The 11,609-nt window shown below is 41.3% G+C and overlaps 2 protein-coding genes across 2 annotated transcripts; one reads left to right on the top strand and one right to left on the bottom strand.

Annotated features, from left to right (window-relative positions):
- The first annotated feature begins 23 nt into the window (after positions 1-23).
- Positions 24-2,266, top strand: tpgs2 (tubulin polyglutamylase complex subunit 2). Its single transcript, XM_050037872.1, has 7 exons — positions 24-192; positions 308-387; positions 472-559; positions 726-866; positions 1,034-1,147; positions 1,275-1,438; positions 1,904-2,266. Exons 1-7 carry the CDS (start codon positions 117-119, stop codon positions 2,120-2,122), a joined length of 882 nt encoding a protein of 293 aa, XP_049893829.1. The 5' UTR covers positions 24-116; the 3' UTR covers positions 2,123-2,266.
- A 453-nt stretch (positions 2,267-2,719) lies between these two features.
- On the bottom strand, positions 2,720-9,644 carry aqp7 (aquaporin 7). Its single transcript, XM_050037870.1, has 6 exons — positions 9,317-9,644; positions 7,810-7,936; positions 7,571-7,708; positions 6,044-6,162; positions 5,690-5,907; positions 2,720-4,358 (listed from the first exon to the last, which is right to left on the bottom strand). The coding sequence occupies exons 1-6, from the start codon at positions 9,452-9,454 to the stop codon at positions 4,160-4,162; spliced, it is 939 nt and encodes a 312-aa protein (XP_049893827.1). The 5' UTR covers positions 9,455-9,644; the 3' UTR covers positions 2,720-4,159.
- Between the last annotated feature and the right edge of the window lie 1,965 nt (positions 9,645-11,609).

The following is an 11,609-nucleotide window of genomic DNA, read 5'->3' as shown; positions in this document are numbered from 1 at the left end:
GTCGCTTCCTGTGTGTTGCCAGCTGAGTTCTGTGGAGAGAGGTGAACGGTGCAGTGCAGATAGCTGCAGAGGATGCTCTCAGGGTTTTCTACAAATTTGTGATTGCGGTCTTCCAAATGGAAGAGATAAAAGATAGCTTGGCATTTAAAGGTGTGGCTGAGAGACTGACGCTTGGCATTACTCGAATACTCGGTGTGTATTATGGGTTTTTGCTCTGACACTAGCCATTAACGTTGTTAGCTAGCAGACAGATTCATGTTTCACTGGACAGTTAATTCATTTTCTGAATTTATCCCTGTTGTACCAGAGAACATGCCTGGTGTGGTCGATGTGCGTTTTGTAGAGAGGGAGCCTGCAGAGAAGAGGAGCCTGCTGTCGTGGGAACAGGTGAAAAATGGACACCATAAAGACATTAAAATGAGGTCTGGTTATACATAATTATCATGTGAACTTGCTGTATTTATTCCCCAGAAAAACACTTGTATTTTGCCAGAGGACCTGCGAGATTTCTATCTGACCATTGATGGGTTTACACTAACCTGGAGCATTAAACTAGACAGTAGGTGACCTCATTAGTTTTATGTTCTGTCTGTAATAAAACCACTCTCACATAAGTTTTAATTTAAGGATACTATTAAGATTACATGATAAGGGTGAATGCAAATAGCTCTAGCAATTTCTTTCACCAAAGACTTATGTGAATGTCATAACTGTGTGCCTTTCAGATGAGTGTGTTCCCCTTGGGTGCATGATGATTAACAGTGTGGCCAGGCTGTGCCCACTCCTTCAACCAGTATCATTATTCTCCCTACCCAATGCACCCTCACTGGCCGACCTGGACTGGGAGGAGAGCAACACAGAGAGTGGTAAACCTCACCTGTCAGATCCTCGCGTGGGCTCAACTCTACAATTACACCATGTCAAGTTTGATTAAGTCTGTTTGTGTGCTCAGTTGGGCAGAAAGCAGGCTAATGAATGAAATGTTGATTGGAAAGTAAATATTTATTCAAGACTCATTAATGCTATCTGCCAGGGACGGGGCATGCTCCTGCTGCACCCCATTTTGATGCCCGGAGCCGCATCTTCGAGCTGGATTCCTGCAGTGGGAATGGCAAAGTGTGTCTAGTCTACAAAAACTGCACTCCAGGTGTTTTGTTTGTATTCACAAATTGCAACTTGAATGATTTCTCTAAAAAACAAAGTTAATAGGACATAAATATGTTATCTGTTTTAGAATAAACTATCATTTAGTTGTTTATCTTTGTATTTTTCAGGTGTGGTAGCCCAGCAGAGTGAAATTTGGTTCCTTGACCGCTCGCTATGTTGGCATTTCCTGACGGCAACCTTCACCTCCTACTACCGACTGATGATCACCCACCTGGGTCTGCCTGAGTGGCAGTACGCCTTCACCCCATATGGCCCTAGCCCCCAAGCCAAGGTACGTAATCACTCTTTCTAAATGGCACCTTCAAAATTTATTTTCTTTGTTTTTTTGTGTATTTGATTTTTTAAAAGTCTTTCAGAATTTACCACCCATGTTTAGTTTCAGTTGTTAACAACATTCAAAGTCATTGCAGATGTATAAAATATATTTTATTCATTCTATTCCCTCTACAATATACTACAATGTTGGCAGATGTAACACTTTATCAACATGACACAACACTCAAAGTTTTAAGACATTAACACAAAGCATAAAAGTGTTGAAATAGGACATTTGCGGCCTAGTCCTTTAAGTCTCCACCTCCTTACTGTCTTTTACTTCTATGCATTGTGTGCCAAATGTCTCTGGGAATTTGGCCAAGAAAGTTGTAGACATTGTATTTGTTGTTTTGTGTTATTCCATTAGTGTGCAAAACTCTAAACAGCATTGTAAACTGTCTACCTCCTGTTCCCTCTACAGCAGTGGGCATCGCTGTACCAGCCACTGACTTTCAGCAGTGAGCTCAGCTTGGCTGATCCTGTTGGAGATTCCCATCTCAACAAGCTGGATCCTACAAAGGCCTTCAAAGGCAAAGCTAAGACACCCGTCCCTAAGAAGAAGCAGTCGACACAGTGTAGCCAAGGGAGCACTGCAAAGAGCCAAGGCAGCACTGGAAGACACGGCGGAGGAAAGCGGTGAGATTGTTCCCATCCAAGGAACTTTGCTGTCTATACAACCAACACAGCTTAGAGGAGCAGCCTGCGATTCCATCACTGGCTGGATTTGGTGTGTTAGCCTCTCTACGCTCCATGGGAGCATGTTGTCCCAAACTAAGTTTGGAATGCTGCATGTCTGCATAGATACATAACCAGCATTTTTTATCAGCTTAACACAAGGCTAAAGTGGCTCCAGCTGGTGCAGGCAACCTGGCGTGTGTAAAGATGTTTCTAACCTTGTGTATGTTAAAGATTTCACACAATAAGAGCAATTTTTTTCCGAAACACATGGAACATTGTGATAAGACTAATATTTTTTTGTTTATCTTTCACAGTTAAGTGTTAGTGATGGAGAAATGAGGCATGCTAAAGCACTGAGGTTTACCAGCCAAGTGCATCACCGATAGATTCGTTATTCAAAGCCTTGTTTGACAGTGTTCACCAGTAACTTAAATCAGACAATTCATAAAAAATGATCATACACTGTTGACATGTGACAAATAATCAGGGCATGTTGTGATAAACTGTACCACTGCTGTAACCCATGAGAAGGACCCATCAATACTCAATAAAGACACAGTTTATATCTGTAGTTATCATAACTAGGCGTCTTTGTTGTAAATATTTAAATTTTTTATGTATCATACAACAATAATATATACGATTTTAGAAGAGGTATGAAATTCGGTAAGTAACATCTCTAATTTTACGTCAAAAATTCAAAAAAATTGAAGGAAACACAAAAAATTAACACAATACTATACAGGTTTCAATTCAGTAGAAGTGCTTGATATGTCTACAATTTTAAACTCATTGTTCCACAGAAAGAAATTGATCACACGATTCACTGAAAAGCTGCGATACCGAGCCTCAGTGGAAACTTCTGCACATACTTGACAGACACCTCAGCATTACAGTATCAAACGTTGCATCACTTTAGAGTGCGTGCAAATGTGAACCATGAAATGTTGCATTATCAAATTCTGACAATAAACCATCAAGCTGGTAATCAAGTTTCTCACAGTGACTGTTGCATCACTGCAGTGCTTCACCAGTGCTGTGTAAATCTCCCAAAGATAAAAATGAGCCAGAGTTTAGGCCCAGTGATTTCTTGTATAATGACATCTGCTCTGATGACTCCGTATCAATTAACCGAGGTGAGCAGGTTGTATTCCAGGAATTCAGAGATAAAATGTGCTCGCTTTATCCATTTAGGGCTCTTGATGCCAAATATATACCGCTGTGCAGACTTAATAGACATCTAGGATTAACTTTTTGGTTCAAGTACTTTGGAGCTTCTACAAAGTTAATCAAGACACATTTACACATTTTAGCTTTAGGCTGCTGTGCACTGGATTGTTGGAGAGTTCAATGTGTATACTATCTTCGTTTGTGCGAAGGCCCTTTCAAGCTGTGAGGAGCCGACCCCCACTGTTCCTATTTTATTTTCCTTAAGCTACATGCTTATTTAAGTGCAATGTATGGGGGCTCTTTACTTTCCTTTATATACACTGTGGTTTAAAAGCTCATGTAAGTGGTCTCCCGTTGATTGTTATAATGAATGATATTTATGGTATCTTCCAAGGTTATATCAGCTGCTATTACCTCAGTAATATAAACATGAAATATCAGCTGTGACATGTGTTTTTTCATCTTCCATGCATAAAAATGACCTTAATATTTAACCTTCTGTCCTGAATGTAGTTACTATAATGGATTGGAGCCCTACATGTCAGCATCACAGTTTAAAATATCCCATAATATATGTTATATGTGTTGCAGTCACTGGTACGGAGTAACCAAGGCTGGTGTTGAAATTAATCCCATTAAACAGACCCATCATTTTAAAACTGCTTGAGATGTTCATAACCTTATTTGAGCCCTTCTCTCTTATTGTGAAAGTTCTTCTGTCCTCCATCCGAGCAATTTGTCTCTGGTGTGTTGTCATCATGGAATGTTTCGGCTGCATACAGGTGTCCACGTAGCTTTGCAGCCTGTACGCTCTATGTAGTCGGGGGTCTCAGACACATTCATTAGCAAAGATGTTTTCCTGTTTCTCCAGAGGGGTAGTCTCCTCCTCAAAGTCCTTCACCACCCGCTCACCTTGCTCAGAGAGGGGAGGGTGGTGCAATTCCACCAAGGCCTTGTAGACCCCTGCACCCAGTACTCCTCCAATAAGGGGGGCAACTATAGGCACCCACCACCACCCGTTTCCAGCCCTGCACAGATAGAGACAGATAACTGTGAATTGATTTAAAGTTACAGGGGCAGATTCAAGAAAAGAAAGCATTAATATTTAAATAAAGCATTTTTCCGTTGCCATTGTTTAAGATGTTCCTAAAACTGGGCTGTCTATGCAGTAGAAAGTTGCAAATCCTTTTGAAATTGGTGCTACATGCCCAGAGAAAACAAGGGGAAAGCGCTGTGGCATTTGCTTTTGCTTAAAAGGTCAAAAAAAAAAAAAAAAAAAGAGAGAGAGAGAGAAAACTTCAACTACCAAAATGCACTGCACTGCATCGGACCAATTAATAGTCCCACTGGTCAGTAACAACATGGCGGTCTGCTGGTCACAAACAGGTAACAAACAATCTTGTAGCTAGTCCATATTAATGGTGAGAAATGGACGACACAGTAACGGAATCTTTGTTCATATTTTAGCACTGCTTACTGCACTCCAGGAAACAGAAGGGTGCAGACTTCCTGTTCACACACTGTTGTATTACAGCCAAACAGAGCACTAAAATTTGTTTCTATTAACATTCTAAGTGACAAATAGGCAATACAGTAACAGAATCTTGGTTTATATTTGATCAGTACTGCCTAGGTTTACAGTTTGATTAGAGTTTAGTCTGAGTTTGAGAGCGATAGATATCTTGTCATATCATTGGGGTACAACACATGCGCAGTAAAATCTGGTCTGCACTTGCAGACAGTATCAATAGCTGGCGCGCTATCACAGAACACGGTGGACGATTGCTTTATGTCAGTGAAGCATCTGCAGGTTGGAATATTTCTGCATGTAAAATAAAGATATGGGTGAGAATTAAAATTCTGGTATTAATGAAAAGGTCTGGATTAAAATACCATTTAAAAAAACATGCTTTCTATATTTAAACCTTCTGTTGCATATCAGCCGTCATCCAATTGAGAGTACCCCAAAATTCTGTCAGGCCGAGTGTATGCCAAGTCATAGCTCCCATGGGGTCAAAGAGCGTGCCTTAGCCTTCATTGAATAGCCTTGACAGAAATGAGGAAGTACAATCTATAGTTCCTCAAACAGCCCTAGAGCCAGCAAAAATACGCTGGATGACGCAAACGAGCAGGGAGATCTGGGATGTGGGTAAGATGGAGGGAAGTTTACTATAGTTGTTTACAGCTGGTTGAAAAGCAGCCAACAAGCAACATCCTCTTAATGTGTGAGGAAAAGCTACACGGGTCATTTGATAATTAACAGAGATATTTTGCCCTCAACTAACTCCTAGTTAAAGTGACATGTACAGTAACAACAGCAAAACCTCCCATTAAAAACCAATACATCTTTCCTCCATACCTGAACACATCAGCCCCCCAGCCTGCTATGGCAGTGAAGATCCTGGGTCCGATGTCTCTGGTGGGGTTGATAGCATAGCCGCTGTTGCTGCCCAGAGAAATGCCAATGAGCAGCACCAGGAGACCCACTACGACAGGCTCGCTTCCCGCCGCGGCTGGTTTGTTCTTCTGGTCGGACAGAGCCATCAAGCACAGCAGCAGCATAGCTGTGCCAAACACCTGGCAAGCACAAAAATCAAAACATCACGTAAATAGCTGTGTGAGAAACAACACATCAAAGCAAAATGGTCAGTGCAGAATGTGTAGGATGACAGTGATTTGCAGTTCCAATCCTTTAATCTGGTTTCATAGCTACCTGATCAACGAATCCCGCCATCAAGGAGAGGTACGGTGCAGGATAGGTGGCAAAGATACCAGCTGTGGCTTTAACTCCTGTTACAGTCAGGTTTCCTCCACAATAGTCAAATATGGCTTCTGCATATGGAAACAGTATTGACAAGACAGACACTCTTAGATGTTTGACTACATCAGAAAAATCGTGGCAAGAATTACATGTATAAGATTCTATACAGTTAAGGTCAACATTATTAGCCCCCTTTATGAAATCAACCAAAGCCCTTAACGTTTCCATGTGAATGACCATAACCAAAAGTGTCTACCACCTCACAACTGACAGCTTCTTGTGGTTGTGCCTAACTAGGTTGGCACATGTCTCTTGGAGGATCTTAGCCCATTCTTCTATGGCAAATGGTTCCAGCTCATCCAAATAGCATGGTTTTGGAGCATGGACATTAACCTGGAGCTCCCGCCATAGATGCTTTATAGGATTGAGATCTGGGCTCTGAGATGGCCACTCCAGGACCTTGATTTTGGTGTCCTTCAAAAGGTTTCAGACCAACTTGGATGTACGCTTCAGGTCACTGTCTTGCTGGAAGACCCAGTGGCAACCTTAAGCTTGACTGGCAGCAGATTTCTTTACATTATCCTTCAACAGAGTAGTCTTCTTCTTGATCCCATGCAAGCGAACAAGGTTCCCTGTGCCTGAAGCAGCAAAACAGCCCCACAGCATTATGCTGCCGCCACCATCTTATACTGTGGTACCTATGTTTTTAGGGTTGAAGGCCTCTCCCTTCCTTTGCCAGACAAAAGCGACACCCATGTGCCCAAACAGCTCAAGTTTAGTCTCATCAGACCAAAGGACAGACTTCCAAAATACATGTTTCTAATGTTCACTGGCAAACTTCAGTCCGGCTTTGTTGTGCCACTGGGTGAGTGGAGTTCTTCTTCTTGGACGATGACCTCGAAGCCCAACACAATGAAGAATCCTCATAACAATTTTCCTTGAAACATCAAGTCCAGAAGAGGCCAGTTCAGCAACAGTCATCTTGGCAGAAATCCCGGGATTGTTGTTGACATCTCTGACTATTTTCCTCTCCAAAGTTTTTGAAATCTTGCACTTTTGACCATGCCCAGGTTTGTTTCTAACATAATCTGTCTCCTTGTGCTTTGCAATGTTAAGACAGCTGTTTACACACTGTGAAACACTTGGAAATGGCAGTATAGCCTTCTCTATAGATGAGCATCCACTATCTTCTTCCTGAGTTCCAGACTGATTTCTTTACTTTTTGGCATGATGAAATTACTTCTTACCAAGACCTTAAAAGTAGTCTCTTTCTATCCAGTGTTCAAGTGCCACTAGCCCTGTTCAAGTTCAGTGCTGATTGACTGCTAAGGTCTGTTTTGAAAGCTGATTGATTGGTCAGGTGTATTTTGAGAATTTTAGGGAAATGTTCCATAGTTCCTTGGGAGCTAATCTTGACCTTAACTGTAAGAATACAGGTGTTCAGTGTAGAGTGTGCTTGAACATGCAGTCTGCCCTCACCGTAATAGACAGCGTAAATTGTTGCGGCAGCCAGAAACGACCCCAAAAACTGTGCAAAAACATACAGAGGCAGCATCTTCCACCCAAGGCGGCCAAACGTGCACATTGTGAATGAAACTGCTGCATTCATATGAGCCCCTGTTAGAGCAATAAAGCAAGAAGACATGTCAGGTAATAGTGATTGGTGATGACTTTCAATTATTCTTGATAGTAGGGTTTATAAGGGTCATCTTTCATACCTGAGACCTTCCCTCCAACATGGACCCCCATGGCAACACCCAGTCCAAAACCCAAGTTGATGCTGAGGTATTGTCCAAACGCTCCTTGACCTGTCACGACCTGAGCCACCGACCCCAGGCCAAACGCCTAGACACAGAGAGGAGAAATCACGCAATTAAAAAGGAGGAAGTTACAGGGGGAATTTCCAGAGAGTGTAATTTGGGAAAGCCAGTGCCAGACCCAGCACATTTGGCGCCTTAGGCAAGCCCCACTCCTGCCAAAAAAAATGTATTATGATCTTTGTATTTATTGTATTTATTACAAACACCAACAAAAACTAATGAAAATTCAACATTTATACAAAGTTTAGCTAACAATGATAACACATAGTAAACAATAAAAAAAATTATGTATGTGCAAATTTGTAGGGGGGGGGTTCTTTGTACTATGCTCCAGGTGGCTTTTGCCTTTTCATTCTGTCTTATTCTAATGCTCTCCACATACAGTCCACTCTACCATACCCATCAATGCCCTAGCATGTCCTGACTCTCTCACTGATGAACACATTAAGGTGAACTGCAGGATCATAGGCAATAGATTTTTGTATTGATTTTTTAAAATTCAAACAAATAAAATAAAGAAATTGTGGGAGTGGTGGCATGCTAGGCAGCCCCCCATGTCACCTATAGGAAGATCTGCCTCTGAGGGAAACATTCTATCTAAAAATTAAAAATAAAAACAAACAGATGGACCTTTAATTCGCAGTTGTGCCACTAAAGTCAGTGCATCAGTCAGGTAGCTGCAGTGTCAGTGAAAAATGAGTTTTGTTTAGAAATGTTTAACTATGGTACTGTATGTGCAACAGAGCCTGAACTGAGGTGAACTAAACTGTCATCTAACTTGAACGTCAGTGAAAGAGGCTGTGACCCCAGTGAAAGAACGCTGACACTGAAAAACATTCATTCAAAAACAGGAAACGTGGTTCCTCTTACGAAAGTCGTGTATTTAGGTGAAGAGTGACTTCTGTTTATTTAGTGAGTAAAGCCGAGCGATGTGTGTGCTCATGTACTTATCAACAAGCTGTGTCCAGCATGTGTTCACTGTGAGTGTGAAATGTATTTCTTCCAGGGTTCTGAATGAGGGGTTTATTTTAACAGCTGACATATAACATGTGACTTTGTCAACCCTCTCCATGTGGCTCTCTGCCTGACCATTCCTCCCGTAACACTAGATTTCCTGTTTCACCCACTTGAAGCCACCAATCCCCATCCATGACCCCCACCATGTGACTGAAATCTGCTTGTGTGCATGTGTGTGCTTTTGAGAGAGGGGACACATTGTCAGGGTCAGGAGCACCACATTAATAATTAATGACACATGGTTGGCACAGATAAGCATGCAGCAAGGTTCAAAACAGAGACGAGCTCATGAATGGAAAGTGAACTTGTCACCAGAGGGATGGATATGAGAAGCTATATTATTGACAGTTTAATAAAACCAGTCATTATTACAAGAAGCTTTTCTTACCATCATGACATATGTGCAAAGGCATTCAGCGAGTCCCACCCTAACAATTTCATTCTTCAGCCAAACTCTGGGTTGTGTTACGTTGACTCTTTTCCGCTGAGAGACCCCTAGTTCTACTGACTGCACCAAGTCCTTCATTTCTTCTTCTTTGCTTCTTTTCGTTTCAAGATCAAGCTTAGACCTCCTGGAAAAATCTGTGGTGCCTTCTCCTATGTCAAACAGTAATCCTCAAACAAGTCTCCTTCTGGCTTTTTTCCTCTTCCCCTTCTGACGCCTCTTCACTTCTGCCCTGCTCTCTTTGTGTGGCTCCCTCTCCCTGTCACACGTACCCATTGGGATCTATCCACTTTTTATAGCCTTAACCCAACCCCCTCCTCTTGGATATGTAATACCCACAGGCAGACCCATCCCCCAATAGCTTTGCATTATCTGAGGATACCAGGAGCCTAAGGTTGACATGTACAAAGTTCGGCAGCGGGCCATTCAAAACCATGGCTCATGGGTCCATTGTAATACGCTACACGTGGCCCAACAAAACATATTAGTCCATCAAGTAAAATCACTTTGCATTTTCTCCCTTCACCTCAAGATGGCAGGACTATGATATATTTACAGGAGTCAGTTTACAATTACTTTTTTCAAATTTATTGTATAACCTATATGATGTGGGACGCAGCTGCCCACCTGGTCTCGTCACATTATCTATCTTGCCCCCTTTCAAAAATGTTGGGACACGCCTGTGCTGATGAAAAATGTTAAAGATTAACCTGCTGTGCCAGAGATGTTAAATGCCCCCTATGATTGACATAAAAAATGGTTAGACATGTTGCTTAATTAAAAAAAAATTCCATGTGAATTCACATCTGTAATACAAATGGATCTAAATTTTAGATCTGTTTGTTTAAGAGATTCTAAAACCTATCATAGTCGTCCCTTATATATGTGTCAGTTTGAGATATGAGGATGTTGATGTTTCAGTTTTAATGCTTTATCAGTGAACGTATTACAGCAAAACGCGCAGGATTTACAATAGCAATCACTTGCTCACAGAGAATGTTATTCTGCAAAATACATTTCATAGACCAGTCTGTTCAGGGAAAAATGTTGCCATTCGTATGTTTATTTATTTTTCATTAACATCAGACATTTCTGGTCGATATTGTTTCATGTATGTCATTTTTACTACATTAACTACACAGTTAACTCTGTTACATACTTCACATTTAAACCAGAGATCAGAGGGCGGTAGGAAAACTACAATACAGCAGAAAGTATTGATTAAAAGCAGAGCTTGATTGACCACATCAGTCACACCTATGTGGTCTGATGGACAGCGGAAATTTCCAGAAGCTTGCCCTCATGTTCACACATGCTTACCCAATCAGTACCACTGCTCTTTACTGTTGCTAATGTATCAAGAACAATTGATTCTTGCAGACTGCTGTTTTTGGAGAATTGCTTGTCAATATCACTTGATACATAACGACTGACTGAATAGTGCTACTAAAGCATTAGAAGCTCTTAGGTGATAATAATATATAAATATAAACATGCCAGGTAGAATGATTTGGTGTTGCAACCCTTCTGGTTACTGGAGACACTGGCTGCAGACTCTGAACAAAAATGGTGCTAAGCAGTGCCTAAAAGTGATTCTTTGGCTCGGATGCCCAGAGAGAACCCTGTTTGGTGCTATGTAGCACCCATCTTTTAAAGGCGCTTTGACAAATAGTGCTATGTACAACCATCAGAGACCCTATAGCACTATATAGTTTTTCCATTTTTGAGCCTGGGAGCCTTGAATGATGCCAGATAGTATGTTTTCACATGACACTTTAACTTGAAATATGAATGGTTTTTAATTCTTTTTTATTTAACTTTGGCTGAGAAGATCCAGAATCTGTACAAAATGCTTACTGAGAAACACAGTATGTTCCCTTCTCCAACCAGGAATAAGGTTGAGAGCCCATCCTCTGGAAAATATACTGTTTGCAAGCTATTTTAATGTAGTGTTTTTATTCTTTCCCCAGTAATCTAAACTAAAATAAGTTGAAGAAGCAGACTTAAATGGTACTCTACTGGTTCTTCAGTTTGGTTTGGTTTACTGCATGTGAAAAGAACCAGGAGAGAACTTCTGAAGAACAATACAGGGGCTTCAAAAGTTCTTTGTTTCCCATTTTCCTCCAAATTAGCTCTGATTTTTGAACCGGTCACATTCAGGATTCTTTGTACCTTGGTGCTATCTAGCGAACCAGACCCGTTTTTATACCACTTTTGCTTGGAACCACTATAGTCA

This window comes from Epinephelus moara, chromosome 24 (assembly GCF_006386435.1).
Source record: "Epinephelus moara isolate mb chromosome 24, YSFRI_EMoa_1.0, whole genome shotgun sequence".
Lineage (NCBI taxonomy): Eukaryota > Metazoa > Chordata > Actinopteri > Perciformes > Serranidae > Epinephelus > Epinephelus moara.
This window is presented reverse-complemented; position numbering and strand designations above follow the sequence as displayed.

Coding starts and splice junctions, on each gene's coding strand:
- tpgs2 (XM_050037872.1), top strand. CDS start 117: ATGGAAGAGATAAAAGATAGCTTGGCATTTAAAGGTGTGGCTGAGAGA. Junction 867..1,033: donor GGAGAGCAACACAGAGAGTG/GTAAACCTCACC, acceptor GCTATCTGCCAG/GGACGGGGCATGCTCCTGCT. Junction 1,439..1,903: donor GCCCTAGCCCCCAAGCCAAG/GTACGTAATCAC, acceptor TTCCCTCTACAG/CAGTGGGCATCGCTGTACCA.
- aqp7 (XM_050037870.1), bottom strand. CDS start 9,454: ATGAAGGACTTGGTGCAGTCAGTAGAACTAGGGGTCTCTCAGCGGAAA. Junction 6,163..7,570: donor AATTTACGCTGTCTATTACG/GTGAGGGCAGAC, acceptor TTCCATATGCAG/AAGCCATATTTGACTATTGT. Junction 5,908..6,043: donor TGGCGGGATTCGTTGATCAG/GTAGCTATGAAA, acceptor TGTGCTTGCCAG/GTGTTTGGCACAGCTATGCT.